The 19,537-nt window shown below is 33.6% G+C and overlaps 1 protein-coding gene and 1 long non-coding RNA gene across 3 annotated transcripts; both read left to right on the plus strand.

Annotated features, from left to right (window-relative positions):
- Positions 1-820: 820 nt before the first annotated feature.
- LOC126811538 (uncharacterized) lies at positions 821-8,328 on the plus strand. Of its 2 annotated transcripts, none has more exons than XR_007675631.1 (7): positions 821-924; positions 1,953-2,206; positions 2,565-2,603; positions 3,757-4,032; positions 5,052-5,105; positions 5,684-5,727; positions 6,863-8,328. XR_007675631.1 is itself a non-coding variant. In XM_050537224.2 (7 exons), exons 1-7 carry the CDS (start codon positions 1,707-1,709, stop codon positions 7,004-7,006), a joined length of 927 nt encoding a protein of 308 aa, XP_050393181.1. In that variant the 5' UTR covers positions 1,533-1,706; the 3' UTR covers positions 7,007-8,328. The 2 variants fall into 2 exon arrangements, 1 of the variants encoding a protein (XP_050393181.1); XM_050537224.2 differs by lacking the exon at positions 821-924 and adding an exon at positions 1,533-1,822.
- A 2,010-nt stretch (positions 8,329-10,338) lies between these two features.
- LOC126810742 (uncharacterized) lies at positions 10,339-17,204 on the plus strand. The gene is made up of 7 exons (XR_007675287.2): positions 10,339-10,460; positions 12,800-13,046; positions 13,195-13,233; positions 13,766-14,011; positions 14,332-14,373; positions 15,347-15,393; positions 15,676-17,204. It is a non-coding gene; the product is annotated as an uncharacterized LOC126810742 (long non-coding RNA).
- The last annotated feature ends 2,333 nt before the right edge of the window (positions 17,205-19,537 follow it).

The raw sequence follows: 19,537 nt of genomic DNA on the forward strand, positions 1-19,537 counted from the left end.
GGGTAACGTTGGGAATACTAGCGGATGATATACAAGAATTAATAATATTGGTAAAAACTGGAATAACTTCGTCTAGACAGTCCTTAAGAACAGAAGTCGGAACAGGATCTAATGAACTCTATGTTAATTCCTTGAATAACAAATTAGTGGTGTCGGGGGGTATCGAACCAGTAAGCACACATTGCCTCGTTTACAACACCCAGCAGTACTTATAGATGACTGGAGCGACAGTTTAGAAGAGATTTCTTTAAAAATTCACATTTGTTTTATTACATTGTGGGAGGGAATTGTAGAAAGCCTCAAATCGGGTAACAATCTTTAAAATCACCGCAGCTGTTATTGACCTTATCGCATATTCATCCGTTTGGTATCACTAATGGGATCGAGGCCTAGATAATTAAAAATAGGCCCAGTATTGCCTTCAACTATGAACAACAATCTACTGTATATTAAACTTGATAGGGTCTATGCTTAAATAATATTTAATCTTATCAAATGTAGATTTAGTTGATAACGGAATAATTTGAATGGGTATTTCCAAGTTTTGTGTCACTGAATGGAAAAACAAGCTGAAATTAGTGAAATCGGCTTTTCTGTTTCAGTTACTTCCGCGTAACGTTTATGAAAGGCTTCGCGCCCCCTCACGTCGTCTTTCACAGTGTTAGATTTGGGGGATAAAAGCGACGTCGCCTTTTTTTAACACAACTTTACCCTTCAAATATGAAATTTCCTTGATTCCGATTGGCTGAACATGAACCAACTATTCACGCACATTATTGTCACATGACATACAGATAGGTAATTCCCCTTCACCTGTCCAGTAACTATTTATATTTATAATATTAATGCATTGGAGTTGCGAAATCATTTTTCCTTACGCTTCGTAGATAAAATGATCAAGCAAAAGTCTAATCAGACATCAAGGTAAGCGCATAATTGAAACATTAATATTCAACAAAAAACTAAATTAAATACACAGTGGCGTTTATTAATATAAAACTTGTTTCTTAAATGCTTACTTTTTCTGGAGTAGCTGATACCGTTTACACCCACATGGCTTTGAATGTCTGTTCTTTAAATTATGGTTTATTATCTGTGATTTGCTGTGTTGTTTCTTAATGTAAGCAATGCATCATGTTGGGTTAACTAGGAAAACTTGAAAAATAAGATTCAACAAAAAATAGATCTTCGGTGCCCCCATCCACCGCCGTAAATTATTCTATCGATAATAAAAACAAAAATCCGTGTAAAGATTCTTATTGAAGGACATATATCTAGGAATTCCCCAATCTGATTAAAATACAGATCTATATTTCGTTTCGTTTTTTTTATACTTTCGATGGCCTGCACTACATGAAGATCTGACTGGTTTTACTGGAAGGTCGCGTCAGGGGTCGTACTAGTGCTTTTCGACCCCATGACGTCAGACATTGATTAATCAATTAGCGTTCGCCTTTCTAGTGGTTTACCCACAGTTCCGTGCATCCACGCCACGAAGTCGCGGTAAGAGATGGTTTCATTGGCTAATCCATCACGCCATCCAGAACGCAGGCTATATAACAACTCTTCTAGATCCTAGTATAGTACAGACAAATAAATCGAAATTTTGAACTATAAAAAACGAAACGAAACGAAACGAAACGAAATAGGATTTGTGTTTTAATCAGATTGGGAATTCCCCGTCATTTCAAATAAGTACGTATATTATGAACCCGGAACAAACATATTTGGCGATTTGGGTTACCCAATGTTATGTTGTTGATATAGCTTTGACAGAAGAAATATATGGATTAATCCACTTAGTTTTTGTTCCCGATGAAAGGTGAGAATAGATAAGAAGCCGTGTTTTAGATTCCGAGACTTAGATCCTAACTAAACGTCTAACAATACGGTAAATGGTTTCTGGATTCGTAAGAATGTATGTCTTGATTTTTGTTTATATGTCATTTTAGAATGAGTTCTTTGGATGAAAGTATTTGTACCATTCTCTTGCACATTGGTTTTGAATCATGCAAAGTGGTGGGTGAACTTCTAAAAACTAAAAAAAACATCGAGGATACGGAGAAATATGGTCCCCATCCGTCGGATGAGTTGCCAGAACACTGGTGTGATTGTACCCGTTTGGAAGATTTGGTTTCCGAAATCAAGGTGGCGATGGGACGCATATTCAACTACTTCAAGGAGTTACATGAATATGGAGTATGTGGTAAGAATTTGTCCAAAATAATTTACTTTCATATTCATAGAAATAATACTGGTTAATCTGGTATACTATAGAACTTTTAACACCCGTTAAGCAAATTTGATACAGTATTTGAAGTTGATGTTTTCAAGCAAGCTATAAGCCTACTGACTATTACTCGACCATTTTGACGTTGTTTTTTTTTTGCAGAATTAAATCAATTTGTATGATTGAAATATTTTTTTATGTTTGCTATGTTTAACCGTTTTTTTGTTAACACTCACCTGTTTCATCATACTAAAAGTGTGGCTTATTATTTTATATATAATTTCGATGTAAGAAAAATATATTTCTATTAACGTGTTTTTGTTTTTAAACTTAGGTTTGAAAGATGAAAGTTACACACATATTCCGAATACAGGTATAACTTCTCACTTCATTTCGTTTCATTTTAAGAGTGTGAAAGGAACAAAATATGTTCTGCACCTCGTTAAGTTAAAGTGAAACGTGTAGAATTTTAAATTCAAATGACGTAAGCATAAACTGTGAAAGGCGTCCTTTCAACTGTGCGGTTTGAAATGTCCAAACGATCTTTTGTGTAAAAGAGTAAAAAAATAAAATAATCCATACATTCCTTCACATGCAAATTATTAATCCAATTTGGGAAATACTGGAAGGGAGGTAACTCCTTATTAGATACACGGATGCAGACCACCATTAAATTTCACCGTCATCTTATGCCAATTCTCTCCCTGTCTCTTTTCTCCCCTTTTGCACGCCCGTTTTTGTTGATTTTTTGGTCGAGAATGAACGAAGAGGGTTTGAATTCACATTTTCTGCCAGGTTTAGGTAAATATTCATGATTTTGAGGCGGAAGGATAACGGGGTTATCACGATCGATACGGTGATATGCACGTCAACTAGTTACAGAATTTTAGTTTGCTTCTTCAAGTTTGGGCATCTCAAAATTTTGGTGGTCAACCTCATACAAATTTTAGTACAAAGACATGGCCATTTGTTCCTCTGTCTGTAGTGAAATACATTCAGCCCAACGAAAATTTGGGGAAAAGTTGGAGGTGGGCAAAGAGGACAGAATTAACATTGAAGTCAATGGGGAAATTAATGGTGGTCTGTCTAGGCCACCATTAATTTCCCCACTGATTTATTTTCCAACGTTTTCCCAAATTTTCGTTGGGCTGAAATCTTGTCACTACAGATATAACAACGAATTCGGTTGTATAAGGTTGACCAATTAGATATTAAAAACATGTAACTATCCACCTCTATTTTTAGGCAAACTACATGGCGAAAGTGATTGGTGGTCTCGCCCTACAAGGCTTTCAAGTTGTGCGATGTTGTTACCGGTAATCTCGGGAGACACAATTACGTTTGAATTTAAATGCACAAATGTATAAATTAAATCCAAAGGAGATGGCAGTGTCCATTGTTTCGGGGATAACGATGTAACCTCATGGTAGAAACTGTTTAAGGATTCTCTGCCCAACAAAAAAACTAATGGCGTCTATTTTTCTATTGCTAATATAAAACTGAAATAACATGTATCTATATTTTAGTTTCGTCTGTTAGAAATCAGTGTCTACACGAAAAGACACGTTTGGCACTAAGAGGTTTACTTGCAGACAGCAACACGATTATAAGCTGGTTGTCTGGAGCAGTTGAAGGTCAGAGAATGGCTAGAAGACATGGGCAAAACAATACCGCCGTTCAGAGTCCTGGTACCACTCCATTACAAAAAATCTGTGATATCATTACCGACGTGACTGAACATTTGGACAAGATCCGTGATACATTCAGGCTACTTTGGGGTGCTCAAGTTAGAGAGGTTAAAGGTTTGCAAATTTAGTTATTTTGTTTTGATGTAAATTTATTATTTGTCGTTAAGAGATAATACCGTTTATTTTAATACTTTCAACATTTATTCATACTTAGAATTACAATTTCATATTTTTAAGTTATATTTTTAAAATGTATTAAAATAAAGCCCTAAAATAGATGGTATCTATAAACAGTCCTACTTTGTTAAAGAATAATCCTATTAATCCCATAATTCACTATTGCCAGTTGAGAAATTGGCAAAATATCATTTTCAACTTCAAATTCAAACGTTTGAAGATAGCTATTCCACGGTGGGAAATAGGAAAAAAAGGGAGGTAATTGGGAGGTAATTGTGTTATTATTTCCGGTGTGAAGATTTTTAAGAGTGAGAAGATAACCTATGATCGTATAATAGTGAGTTGACAACCTATTGAGCAAAAGACATAGAAATAATTATGTTTTGACTTTCTTAGAAAATATGAAATTGTAACTTTAAATACACGCTTCTAAATCTGAAGGTTTTTATTTTGGCGTCAAATGTTATATAAATTATTATTTAGAAATTGATTCACATGACAAGCTTATAATCATATCTCTGGACCATCGAAAGACGCAGATGGAAAAGGTGAAATACAATCGCCATTTAATGATTTAATTTAAAAATGGAGAAGCGAGACTGAGACTCGATTAACAAGTAACGTTGCTACGATAATAAAACAATATAGAACTTCAAACAGTGATAACTTGGTGGATATATTTTCTTTATCCTTTACAAATTGTGCCCGGAAGGATAAAGTACATGACGTCAAGTACTGAATTTAAAATATCATTTGTGTCTTAAATATTGGATATTAGGATTTCATATTTATAAGGTGAGATAAAAACATCAATATTGATTGAAATAAACCAAAAACGAATTCTAATTCATGTTTTAAATTTTGGAAATTAGAGGTTTAGATCCTTTAAATATGAAAGTTACTATCTATGATTATCAGAGCTTTTAATAAGAAATATCCTTTATGTTTTCTCTTAGAACAAAAACCAAGAAGTGACGTGGACAGTGGATTGGCCAGTAGCGACGATAAGTGTAAGAACGTATTTTGTTATATTTCTATTTTTAAAGGGACAATAACACTCTTGCTGGCTTGACAGCTCCAGTAGATATATATTAGCCTTATTCTAAGTATAGTTTAAGTATCCTACCTGTTGTGTAAATTATCCATTACATCTTATTTTACATGTCCAGAGGGTTCGAAAATATTTTTAAATCCAAGTCACATTTGAAAAGGTTTACGTTAGGCTTTTCAAATCATTTAGTTGAATTTTTCCAGTTTTTTAAATTTGATGTGTTAAGATGAAATTTGTATCATCAATTAATTGGAATATTGTAAAATAGTACAATTTGTTGACCAGAATGAAGATTGGGACATATTATTCTGTTACAACAAGAGTGGTATTGAGCCTTTAATAAAGGTTCGTTCTCTGCTAAGCCCAATCTGTTTGCTTAACCAAGAGAAAAACATAAACAAAAAAAAAACACCCCCCGCCCCCCAAATAAAAACACACACACAAAAAAAAATAAATAAAAAAGGTGTAAAATTCATAGCAGAATTAAAACTGTTTTAAAATTCTGTTATTTGTGACGATTTTAATTTTATTTTTCAGGTTTATTTGAAGCGACTATACAACATACAACCGAATGTTTACAGGTATACAATCAACTATGTTTTATTTATAATTCACGATGCATTTTAAACGCCTCCGTCAAATGTACATACTCCATATTTTAAAATGTGATGAGAAATACACACTACCGAAAATCATATTGAAAATCAGATCCAAACAGGGTGCCTTGATTTTACTGAAATAGTTTAACTTTTGGAATTCCCCATAACACATTATATAACCGTTTGTCTGTCAGGAACAGTAAAATAGCAATGCCTTTGGGTGAGGTCAGAACAATATTTTAGTGTTGATGTTGTGACAGTAAAATAATTAACCTGAACCTCTTAATCTGATGTTTAGGTTAGCAAAAAGATTCCACTTGGAAAACATAATTAAATTTTGAAAATGAAACTTATGGTCAATTTCAACAATTAATTGGTTCTATTTGGTGGAACCACCTACCCCATAGGTCAGAATTTTAAAATCGTTTAATATATCCTTACACCCTGATGATGGTTGAGTTCGAATGTCGTAAAAATCAAACCGAAACTGCCCGACAAAATGGCCGCTACTTGAACGTAAATAGTGTAAAAGTATGTAATACAAAAGTTGTGGACCATAGAGTTCACAATTTTTATCCGATTTTGATGAAACATTAAATATATGTTTATATCCCAATATACCTTTCGATATTCGCGCATATCAGACCATAACTTTTTAGATTATGGCCCCTGATAGTATGAAAAATCACATTTTTAGCTTGTGGACCCTCTAGAGGTCACAGTATTATCCGATTTTAAAAACCATTTAAATATATCACCGTTACACCATAATGAAGGCTGACATCACACTTTTTAACCGATTTCGGTGAAACTTAAAATATATGTTCATATCCCAAAGATCTCCGTTCCTTTCGCTTTCCTCCCACTGCTAAAGACCCCTACTAGACGCACAAGCGAATTATTGAAATGAACATGATGTGTTAGTCCCGAAATGACCTAGTTTGAGTCGAGTGGACGTTAAACCCCATTTCTCTCTGTCTCTCTGTCTGTCTCTCTCTTGCAAAATGTGGGCGTATCTTGCATGGCAATCGCTGGTAGTTTTGTAATGTTTACAATCGTAAAATACCATTAAGACTGATTACGTTTATTATTGTCTTTATTGTGTTTATTTGTACAGGCTTTATGTGCTAGTAATGAGTACATCGCAGATGGTACAACAGAAGCGTCGCTACATATAAATGATTTTGAGGCCTGTAATAGATCTGGTCAATACAGTCAGAGTCGGCGACAATCCGGACCCATAGAAAATGAAGAACACTGATCTTAGATTATAGAATCAGTAAATCACTTAAACTGATCTTAGCGTTTATAATCACTTAATTAAAGATGCATCCTGTAAGATTTGGATATAATTGATCGCTCTTACTATAATAGTTCAAAAAAGGATAATAAAAATGAATATATTGAAAATTGCTTCATTCTTAGCAAATTTAGGAACTCTTGAAGAATAGCGTAGTCTTGGTTGCCAAGTATCATTGCAGCGATATTAAACAAATTCTCTAGTATCCAGTCCTAAGTTAGATTATTAAATGGAGATCGTATTTCAGTGTATTTAAATTGGTCTACAGAATCGGTAAATCACATAAACTGATCTTCGCTTTTGGATTCAATCATATATAAACTGATTTTAGCTTTTTTCAATCTTATTCATTAAGTAAGCTTTTTATCTTTATAACATAATCACAAAATTTCAGATTCAACGCCTACAATGTTCTTTCTTTAGTTTAACTAAAAGCAAAAAAAAAATTTATTTTAATTTAAATTAAAACAACTAAGATCTAAATGGTAAATATTTACATGATTACAATGCTGGTTAACGAAAGGGTCTTGCAACAGTTAGAAAATTCATCGGCCCGTAAAATTTATTGCCAACCTCAATGCCGATAAATAATCATCGGTGTGCCTGCAACGCCTTATGGCACATCTTGACATTCTATTTTATACTAAACATGAAATGCTCATAATATTTTATTACATTTTACACATGCTTATCATTATTTCTTATTCTGATTTGCGGAAATCCATTATCTATTTTTCATCAAGTTTGCAATGCAATTATTTAAAATGTTATTTTATTAAATGTGATAATAGATGTTATAGTAAATTGTAAATATGTGGGTAATTATAACATATATTCAGATAATATCCTTTATATCATTCATACGAAATTTACGTTGTCTGCGTAAAATTCCATTTTCATTACTGTAATTGAAAATGTTTATTTAAAGTTGCATTATGTAAGAATTAGATAAAGAGTCGTATTATAATATTTCATTCGTTAATTTATTCATACAATTAGATATAAGATAGTAATTAAAATCGTTAATACTTCATCACGAATTCAGGCACTGGTTACTTCGTACGAAGTCGCAGTAGTGACCTATGACAGACGGTGGAGGGCTTAATAATTAATGATTTTATTTACTATCTTATTGTAATCGCCCCATATTAAGTATGTATATAGTCAATTTTACCATAGATATCGTTTTGTACATTCATAAATAAGGCAGTCAATCTGCTATAGTCGGGCATGCTGTTTTAAATTGTAAATATTTTCCTGTATTAAACAGTTTAAAGGATAAATCTAGTATGTCATTTGTGTTTATTTTTGAAGAATTTCACGTCTATACTTCATTGTTACATGAGCGAATATCGGGATGTTTCCCAGTTTCGTTTGTTATATCATTCCAGATAATGTACTAAAACTAATATCATCGTTTTACCGTTTAGATTCTAAAACATCTATTACTCCAACAGTCGCGATCATAAATACATAACCATTTATTGGAAAAAATATTTTATGGGAAACATTTTGTCAATCTACAAAACTGACATTAATGTCCCACTTTTCTGCACCAACCGGGTTAGTGCAGACGTACATGTGCTACGAAAGAAATTTTGCCCGGACAGCAGCTCTAAGGCATACTCTGATTTCGAATTGTAACTGCCTAGGGTTCCTTACACGCATGCCAAAGTGCAAACGGGGTTTCGGTTTTCTGGACGACTAGAACACTGACGGGCGTATGTCCAGTTGGCATAGAACAGAAGGATATTAAACCCCTTTTCGTTTCACGTTTTTATACACCTGCATATGGCAAGTATGTTTCCAGATTTACAACATATTGGTCTTGTATCTATATGGAACCGAGTGCAACCTGTAATTTAATATAATTTGAGCCCACCAGTCCATAATATTTTGTTCACATTATTCAATGGAACAGAATTTATCAAGACGTAACGTGGCAATCTTTTGTCTCCAGTTAAAGGTTTCATTCGGTATAAAAGCGTAAACCTGGGAAAAGATTTATCAACTCAGGTGGTTTGTGCAGTGCCGGACTGGGCTAACCTGTCCACCTGTCAAGCTCATTAAAAAATAAGTGGGCCTAAGCCTATAAAGAAAATAGAAAAAAGAAAAAAGAGAAAGAAAAAAGGAAAAAAGAAAAAGGAAAGAAAGGAGAGGGGGAGGAAAGAAAAGAAAGAAGGATTCTCGCTATTTCTGTGATGTGCGTCAACCGAACTGTCAAATACGTGTACTGTGCGTATATTATAATTTGCATTATTTTCATCACGGAGAATAAAAGGTTTTTGTTTTTGACACTCAAGAGAATTCTCAAATTCATCTAATGATAGTGATCTTGGGTCATTCTGTTATCTAATTGTATCAGGAAATCAAAAATTGCCTTCTTCTGCTTTGGTCTGAAATGCTTGGAAAATGGGTTTGCGGTTGTCGATTTTCAAAATTTTCCAGATCAACCTCGAACACTCGCGCCTCTTCGGCGCTCTCGTGACGCGCATTGGGGGCGTACTTGTGTACGCCTTGGTCTTCGGCCCACCAGTCCGGCACTGGGTTTGTGGGCGAGGGTTAGGCAACACATTTGGTCAGCTAACCGTCGGGAGAAAACCTGCCATCTATGTAATTTATCGCAGAAAGACACCGACAATTAATCCAGGATGCACATGGGGATCACCCCACTAATCAATCGTCTGCCCCATACATTCTCATTTACCCTCAAATAACAATAATATTAGCAAATTATAATGTTATTTCACTTATTTCCACGTCACCGACGACATTATTGTTGTCGATATATTAACGATGTATTATTTAAGAGCTAAATCTGAATATTTGAGATCGTTGTTTGTGCTTAAAGTGCTATAAAAATTATTAATGAGAGATTTATTTAAATGACAAACTCATAATCAACCGTTTAATGAATTAATTTAAAAAGGAATAATCGAGACTTTATTATCGTAACAACGGTAGCAATGAAAATGGAGACTGCCTAGAATGAAGTAATTTGACTGAAATTTTCAATGAATTCCCTTTTCGTTATCTAATTTATTAACTATTATATCTAGAACTGTCATCTCTTTATCTAAATCTTACATAATGCATCTTTAAGTAATGGGCATTATTGTTGTAGGTCTAAATTGCATAATCCCCACAAAGAGTTTGATTTTAGTAATTGCTCATTTAATAGACAGTGTAAGTAAAGCACTGATTACAACGAATCTGATACAATTAGTAGGTATATCACCTGAATAGACTGATCTTTTATTAACTATAGGAATTCCCTATTACACATGTGACACCAAATACATATGAACCCGGAACATAAAATACATGGAAATCGAAAAGAAGGTTAAACTTTGTTGATTTTGCAGTAACAGAATAATAAGACGCGTTAATAGACTTGGTTTTGTTCCCACGGAAGGTAAGAAATGATAAAAATCACTATTTTACTCCATGGTCCTAAAGGGCCGTCAACGTCGTTCAAGTTTATTTTAGGTTTTATTTTTCAGCCGTTAGCGAATAGAGTTGACTGAAACTTTACAGGGACATTCTTTGGAACATTCCCAAAGCATTTAGTCTCTACTTTTATTTTTCAGCCGTTAGCGAATAGAGTTGACTGAAACTTTACAGGGACATTCTTTGGAACATTCCCAAAGCATTTAGTCTCTACCTTAGACCCAGAGAACGATCCACTGGGGTCATTAGACTTTCAAGCACTTATGTTTCTCAGCCGTTCATGACCTGAATCACCAGTTATGATTGCAATTTGGTAAAATTCCGCTGAAAACCACTGGGCTGTTCTATATGGAGTCGAACTTGTGTTAGAAAATAGTTTATCTTATGTAATATAGGCTTCACAATATAGTCTTTATATAGAATGTATAATAATTAATAATTGGTTCAATTATACGGTGCCCAAAATCCAGCTAAATGCTGTTCGATAGCGCTCTGTTATAAAATCGAAGTGGTATCGAAAGATATAAACAACTACATCTACATTTGTTTTGACAATATTACTGTGAGTTAATAAGGGGGCAACAGCTCTGAATACAAAGTTAAAAAATACTTTACCTACATAAAAACAAAAGTACTCTTATTAGCAAGACCCCCTCCCTCACTACACAACACATTCATCTTTATTGATCAATTCCAGCATAAATTTTTATGGCGATTCGATGTTTAGGCCTACAATATAGTTTATGGTTCTGATAATTTTTCCTAATATATAGATTGTCGAACTTGTAATTTTTGTTTTAACTTTCTTTATATTATCTATACATAACACTTCAAGGAAATGTATATATAATCATAAAAAGCTATGTTGTGAATTTAGAACTGCAACATACTGTATGAACGTAATATTTTATCTCATTTTATCTATTTAATAATCTTCACCATGTTTAAATAATCTTTAAGGATTGGGGAAGTATAAAGGCTATGTTATTGTTATTGACCTTATTTACGAGTGTATATTGCCGCTTGTACGTCTGTATTTCTATAGTATTGACGTATGTGATACATGACTCTGCAATATAAAAAAGAAACAAACAAGCCATATCCACAATAACACTGCAGGTGTAAGTTTTTTGGCGTGTAACCCCATCTCTTACTACGTAGGCAAAATTACTGTCAATCAGTGACGTCTCTGGTATCAAATATGGATGCTGGTGGGGGATGGGGGGATAGGGTCAGTGTCATGCTTCCATGAGAAAATTTAGTGAAATGCCATGTCCTGTCATAGTGAATGTTTGCCAAATTATGGATAAATGGGAATTGGTATACTGTTTAACACAAAGGAAAATAGGTAGTGGTGTATTGTTGGAGGGGAAGGGCTCCATCACAACTTTTGTGGGACCCCTTCCTACCCTTCTCTGGATGCGCTACTGGAATTGGTTCACTGGTTTTCCGTTATCTTTTAGCTTTGGGTTCTTAAATCGAGTCTAAATTATCGTTATACTTAAGATATAAATTAGTGATAGTGCTGTGCACGAAGCATTATGTATACTTATTATCTGGAGAACATTTCATATAAATAGTGCTCCCTATTGTACAAGTAGCCCGTTTTTCATTTAAAGTCTATCCACTTATGGGTATACGATTTATAAATATTCACCCGACCTGTGCTAATAATATTGTATACATTACGTCACTTTACACACAGATTAGGTTACCCAAGGGTTACCCATTAAAGCTACGTTCCCAGAAAAGTATTTATCGGGTGGTTATTTCCAATAAAAGTATGGCAATTTTGGTATATTATATGGAAAGTAGAAATATCCATTCATACTAGAAAAATACTGGAATCCCCGGAAAAATTTCATGGAGCGCATACAGGACAAAAATTTACGAAGTTTCCCTAATCGACAGCCCGACGCATGTGCGTTGTATCATAAGGTCTGTCATTGAGTCAACCGACGTGGTTTCGATTCCTCGGTTGTACGTGACAATGAGTAGAATCGCCTGTCCAACATCGTGGGTTTTCTACAGGTCCTCCAATTATTGGATTATTGAAATAAAATTGAACCATGTGTTAGTCCCGAAATGACCTGGTTTGTGTCCAGTGGACTTCCCCCCCCCCCCCACCGTCTCTCTGCCTTTTGGTCCATCCTATTAGATATCCAGCATCATACACACTAAGCCACCGCAACTCCCACAGCATAATCCCTGCCCCTCTCCCAAACACCACGCCCCAGATCGCTCCAAGAAGACCATAAATGACTTCAGTCAGCCGCAATTAAAAACTGTATTTCCACATTTTAGATGACGTCTTTGGACGAAAGTGTTCGAAATGGACTTGTCAGCATTTGCAAAGGTACTTGCAAACTAAAGTGTGAACTACAAAAAGAGAGAACCGACAATGAACATACGAAGAGGTTTGGTCCCCACGACGACTTTACAGAAAACAATTATGATATGAATGTCTTACAACCTCTGATTAACAGCATTCGCGTAGAGGTAAAGCAGATTCCTGAAAAGTATAAAGACTTTTATGACCTTGGGCCAAGTGGTAAGAAATTAAAGTTTTAGTAGCTATGAATAATATTTTCACGATCAAGTATTCCCGGAGTTTAACAGTAGTATAACGTGTACCAGACCGTAAAGTTACTGTTTTAAAATAATTTTTTTTAAAACGTTTCCCCTTTTTTTGTATATAGATTCCAAAGACGGTGATTATACATTTTCTACAAGTTCGGGTAAGTTTTCTTATTTCGTTTTGTGTTGCTTACAAACTTGTCATTACTTATGATTAAAACATAAGACTAAAATAAATTGCCGTGCGTGCGGTTTAGTTTTTGTAGAAGTCTATCTATAGCTATTCGCAACTGTGAGCATATGCAGCTTATAAATTACAAGACACAGGACACGCTGTTCGTTGGTTTCATAATGAAGGCTTCTTTAGAATAGGTTTTGAATTTAGTTCGTGAATCCACGAAGGCTTCTTTCGAATAGATAATGAATTTACTTCTTGAATCCACGAAGAATTCAGTTCTTGAAAACGTGAAGTCTTCTTTCGAATAAGTTATGAATTATTTCTGTAATTCACAAAGGCTTCTTTCGAATAGGTAATGAATTTAGTTTTTGAATCCATGAAGGCTTCTTTCAAACAGGTTATGAATTCAGATTTTAAATCCAAGCGGGCTGTGTTCGCAGTTAGATTATTTCCGATGGTTTTCTGTCATTCTGAAACACATTTGTATTTAATACGTAAAAATATCTTTTCTTTAGCACCGAATAAAAAACATCAGACCCTACACGAAAAGAGACGCATGGCATTAAGAGGCTTTCTTGGAGATATCAACACTATTTTGGGTCAGTTAATTGGGGAGGTTGAAAGTCAGAGAATAACAAGAAAATTTATGCCACCAAGTAATAATACTAAGCTAAGAACCGTGCCACTTACACCTCAGCTTATATCGGAAATAACTGACGAAATTGAACACAATATGGATGAGATCGAGAAATCGCTCAAAGGTTAATAACGTTATATTTTAATAATTACATTTTTTTTATAACTGTAGGTAATGTGTCATAATATAAGTAAATATCTCCTCTCGATTGGAGTGAGTCTAGACCAAGTATATTTATCGAGAGAGAGAGAGAGAGAGAGAGAGAGAGAGAGAGTCTTCCTTTAGCGCAGGAAACCTGAGAACCCAGAAAAAAACCATGTAAGATTACTTGAATGGATAATGCATATCCCACTACACATCAAAATGTGCCATTCCTGACAATATTATAATCCTTGAGAACACTTGAACACTTTAAACTAAATAGGCCTATTTTTATTTTTGTAGGATCAACACAAAGGCAAAGTGTTGACAGTGGCATTGAAAATGGTAAGTATAAGTTGTTTCATAAAAAAAACCAAGTAAATACCAAGAGACAGATTTAAATAATTACTTGGCGGTCGATTACTGTTGAAATGGGGACAAAAATAACTGGGGTGGATTATTCGCCGTATTTTAACCCAACTATAAATAAGCCGTGATTAAATAAAATGATGAAGTAGTTTGGACAAATTAAAGATACATTATGGGAGATTAGATAAAGAGCTGGCAGTTCTCGCTATAATAGTAAAGGGAATTTGCTGAAAATTTCAGTCAAACTGATCCAGTCTTAACCGAGAATTTAGTGATTGAATTTTAAGCCTAGCTTCGTCCATCATTACTGAAGTCGGTACGATAAATAATATAGTCTAGATTATCCACTTTTTGATTTAATAATCAATGAGTGTGAGAATACATCGGATTGTAATCCAGAAATTAATATCGTAGGCTAGCGATGACATCGAGGGTTGATTATGGTCTGGATAAGTTAAAGATACATAATGGGAGATAAGATAAAGAGATTTCAATTCTCGCTATAATAGTTAAAAACTAGATAGTGTAAAGGTAATTTGCTGAAAATTTCAGTCAAATTGATCCACTATGAACCGAGAACGAAGCGGGTGAAATTTTCGCATAGTCTCGGTCATCATTACTAAAATCATTAATATAAACACCATGGTCTCGATTATCCACTGTTTTGATTTAATTATCAATGGCCGTTAAGCGGCATATCGAAATCTAATAGAGCCAACATCGAAGGATAGCCTTGACATCGAGAGTTTATTATGGTCTGGATAAGTTAATTAATGTCTAATTGATAATTTAGATAACATTTCAGGCCTAAAGAAAGACTTGTAATAAGCAGATTTTGCATAATGCATGTTTAATTAATGTTTAATTAATAATTTAGATAATATTTCAGGCCTAAAGAAAGATCTGCAGATGTAGTTTTTGCATAATGTATGTTTTAATATATTTTCAGACTTACCCCTAAAGGAAAAAATGAAAGATATCACAGAAACTCTTAAGGTAATGTTAAGGTTATATATTGTTGATTTATAATGTTTACAGTTATAATATTCAGAGGAATAATTTGTTGCTGTGGGTGAATCCATGGAACGGAGAGATCTTTAACAGGGGCAGGTAGCCAGAGACACCCGAAGAAAACTGTGTGTGTACATACTCGAAATTGCAATCACTACCACTTCAATCAATGAAGAAACAAAAGGTTTTATCTTAATCGCAGCGTTAGACCACTCTGCCTCGTAATCCCTAAATCAATATTCTAATTGTCTCTGTTTATTTCAAAAGGTTCTGCATGGAAGTAAAGCTAGTGTGGCAGATAGTTTTGCAGTAAAATCTTCTCATATCAATGACTATATGGCCTGTAGTAGGTCTGCTCATGAGAGCAGAATTCGTCGACAAGAAGGTCCAACAGAACATGATGACCAAGAAGAGTTCTTTAGTATAAAACTGTAACAATTGTTTAAATTATATAAACAGTATTTTCAAGAATCAGTTCATGGCTATTTTTATTATTGTAGGGCTCTTTTTAAACCACATCTCTTTCGTTAATAATCTATATGAATTTATTAAAACCTATTTATAGCAAAAATAAACAAACGTGGGTGAAGCATCGTTAAACTATCTTCGAAAAACGCTGTTATTTTCACCCATTGCAATATATGAGTTGGGTGACTGTTTGTTAATGGATTTAAATGAGAAAACATCTCGAATACATATAAATGAAATGCCCAAAACACGAAGCTATAAGAAAGCAGAACTTGAACTCATATACCCCCACCCTTCTATGTTTTTTACATCCATATTGTCCAAAGCTGTTGCTGTATCATTTGAATTAAAAAATAGAGACATACACAAGTAACCTTTTTATTTTGTATTTCAGTCATAACTGTGATATGTATTTCTACTTTACTTCCAATATATTATGAGAGCCATTATCGATTTTATAACTTGGTTCTTATCTCTTTTTATCTCTATGTTTTGATTAAATTTTATGTTTTTAGTCGCTAAATTATCATACTATTTGTGCTGTTTTGTCAATTGAAACAAGCAGTAGAACTTTTAACGAGAAAATGAATGTAATTAATTAGACGTATCAAAACCCAAATAACTAGACATTAGCTAATTATCAAAGTCCAAGAATTGACATACGTCCATTACAATCAATATTACCGTGAAAATATGGGCTGCTGGTATCCAATATTTAAGACACGATGTACCATTTTAAAATCAGTTGGCGACGACGTGTACTCCATACCTCCGAGTGCCATTTGCAATAGGGCCCTTGAGGTAAAACGTCTTTGGTTAAGTGCAATATCAAACCGTATTTCGACGAACAACGGGGATTATAAATTGAAATTACAGTTTTAAAAAATGAATGTAAATCAGCTTTATATACACTCATAATATTATATTAATATGAGATTTAAGGCCCAAATTAAGTTCCCAAAGAAAAGAGATTTACATGTACTAGCTACTCACAAAATATCTGAATAATATTAGAGGCTAAAATGGGTTGCCTAGCTACCACTTATGCAGAATCTTAAAAGTACGAAATTTCATCAGTGGTTGCCATACTCTGTATGGAAGCTAAGTTAGTTTCCATCTTATAGTGTACATATATAGGCCTATTACAATCCATTAGATGAGTTATACAGTTTGTAAATTAGAATGTGGTTATACAAATTTCATATGTCAGTATATAATGAAATCGTTTGTTATTATGTTTATTGTTTAAGTTTGTCAATATTAAATCATTTTTTTAAAAAATGAGATAAATATGTTATATATTGAATAAATATATATTTTTACAAGAATAAATTGTTGGACCATCCCTTTAAATTAACAGTATTACAACAGGATATTGTGAACCAACCCAGGGATCTCCACCCCCATCACAAATTGGATAGCCGACATGCTTTTTACCATTAGCTGTCCAGATCTCACTTATACTTATTTTGGCTGACTGTTACAGTCATGAACTCCAACACCTTTAAAAAGACTGTAAAAGATATCTATTATTTTATTTTTTATTAAAATAAATCAGTATGTTTAAGCCTATGTTTAAGTACATACAGTGAGAAATATTTTTAATATTTAATAATACAATTCAAGGGAGACAACCCTGCATATTAATTTGGGGCAGACCTCAAACTTCCCCCCACCCCGTTCACTTCAATTTGTGTCTCTTTTTTTTTAGGGGGGGGGGGGCTCTAAGTTTATTCTACCAGGTCTAAAACAACAGGAACTACATTAGTACTGTGATATGGGAAAGTAATTGGTTGTCTGCTCCTATTTTTCAGCCGTCCCTGGATTAAATTTTCTTGAATATTTATATGATTTTAATCTTTGTAGTCACAAAGATGCCCAATATTTCAAAATTATCTGATAAAAATTTGGAAGGGGGTTGACTATCTGGATACCATTTTTGTTGGTGATTTCCCTATTATATGTCTGTTTAATTAGCTCATGATCCTTCTGCTCAATTTTTTGTTTGTAATTAACAAACTGGTCTAATTATAAATCTAATTTGGACCCTGGGTTGATTGAAAATATAAAGATAAAAACCTTATCCAACAATGGAAAATATATACACATAAAATTAATTATGATTATACATATTATCAATATTCTGTGCATTTTAGAAATTAATTCATGGAAAATGATAATTACAATTTATTTTAAATAGGCCAAATTAAATACATAAAGTATATTTAAATTTCTTTTATCACAATGTAGACTGTACTGCACAACAGTCTCCCTCTTTCTCTTAGAAAGATGTGAAGACTCACAAACATGTTCTTTATATGATACAATGGTATCATACCTGTACATCATAGATTTATGTACATGATATACAGTCTAACAAATATTTTTATGTGTTTTTTTTTTCTTTTAATTAAAATGAAATCAATTCTCTACACACATTCTCAAAGAAAACAACCTGATATACCATATTTTTATATTAACAAAACACAATTTTTAAGATTTCTATTTCTTCCATTTTTCTTCTCTTTTGACCTCCATAAAATGTTTTAATTTATCTAACTGATCTTTGGTTTCTGTATCGGTGCGGGGAAATAATTCATTTTTTTTACTCGTCATCCAGTTTTCAAAGAATGCTGGTTGATTAAAATAGTAGAAGAGGACAACAGGGAAGGACATGTACATGCTCATCTTGAATACCTCTAGCTTCCAACCACCCATTATTTAATTATTCTGATCTGAAAAATAAATTTGCAATAAAGATCAGGCTGTAATGGACAGAAAATCTTTGTTCTTTTCACTGAAAATACAGATTGTTTTCACTTTAATAGATTGGGTGGAGTTATATTTATAATATAATGTTATTGCACAGGGCATCCCCTGTGAAGACAGGACTACTACTGGTATTCACATGTAAAGGGATCAATCTTTTAATAATACAATTAAGAGATGATGAACAATGATTCGATTGGATCTGCCCTCATCTCATTATTGACAGGGTGTCAATCTTTTATTACCGGTATTTATAACCTTAGTGTATGTAATCCATTTTTTCTTGAACAGTCAATTTACTCCATTGATTGTTCTTGTCTATGTAGTCAATTACAGTATTTGAACTGAATTAAGACTATGTGTTATTTCATATTTTAGCAAGGAACAAGAATAACCAATATCACACCCCAGAACTGAAATTCAGAGTAAGCTTATGGACTGAATGTGCCTAGTGAGATCATACAATAAGTGGCAGACTTTAATTCATTAATACATATACCAAAGTAATAAACCATGTAAAGAGAATTTTTCCCGATTTGTGTTGTGATATATACTTAAATTAAATTAAACCAAATGCTAGGCCTAGGTCTCTGATGTGTCCTAATTTTTCGGTTAAGCCTAAATCTAACAGAGACATTTTATTAATAATAATATGTTTGTGCTTGTAAGCCTAAAATGTGAACTATGATGTAATTGTGTATGAACGTCTGAAGGGCATTCTTCAAGATTTGTGTTGTGATATATATTTAAATTAAATTAAACCAAACACTTAAGTCTACTCTAGGTCTCTGAAGTGTCCTAATCTAATGTTTCGGTTAGGCCTAAATCTAACACTAACAGACATTTAAATTGTAATCCTAAACTATGGTGTAATTGTATCAAAGTCCATGTT

The sequence above is a fragment of the Patella vulgata genome, chromosome 2 (genome assembly GCF_932274485.2).
Source record: "Patella vulgata chromosome 2, xgPatVulg1.2, whole genome shotgun sequence".
Lineage (NCBI taxonomy): Eukaryota > Metazoa > Mollusca > Gastropoda > Patellidae > Patella > Patella vulgata.

Excerpts from the sequence above, each read along its gene's own strand:
- LOC126811538 (XM_050537224.2), top strand. The coding sequence starts at position 1,707 with ATGAACCCGGAACAAACATATTTGGCGATTTGGGTTACCCAATGTTAT. Across the intron at positions 1,823-1,952 it reads GTTTTTGTTCCCGATGAAAG|AATGAGTTCTTTGGATGAAA; the intron begins GTGAGAATAGAT and ends ATGTCATTTTAG. Across the intron at positions 5,728-6,862 it reads ATACAACCGAATGTTTACAG|GCTTTATGTGCTAGTAATGA; the intron begins GTATACAATCAA and ends TTATTTGTACAG.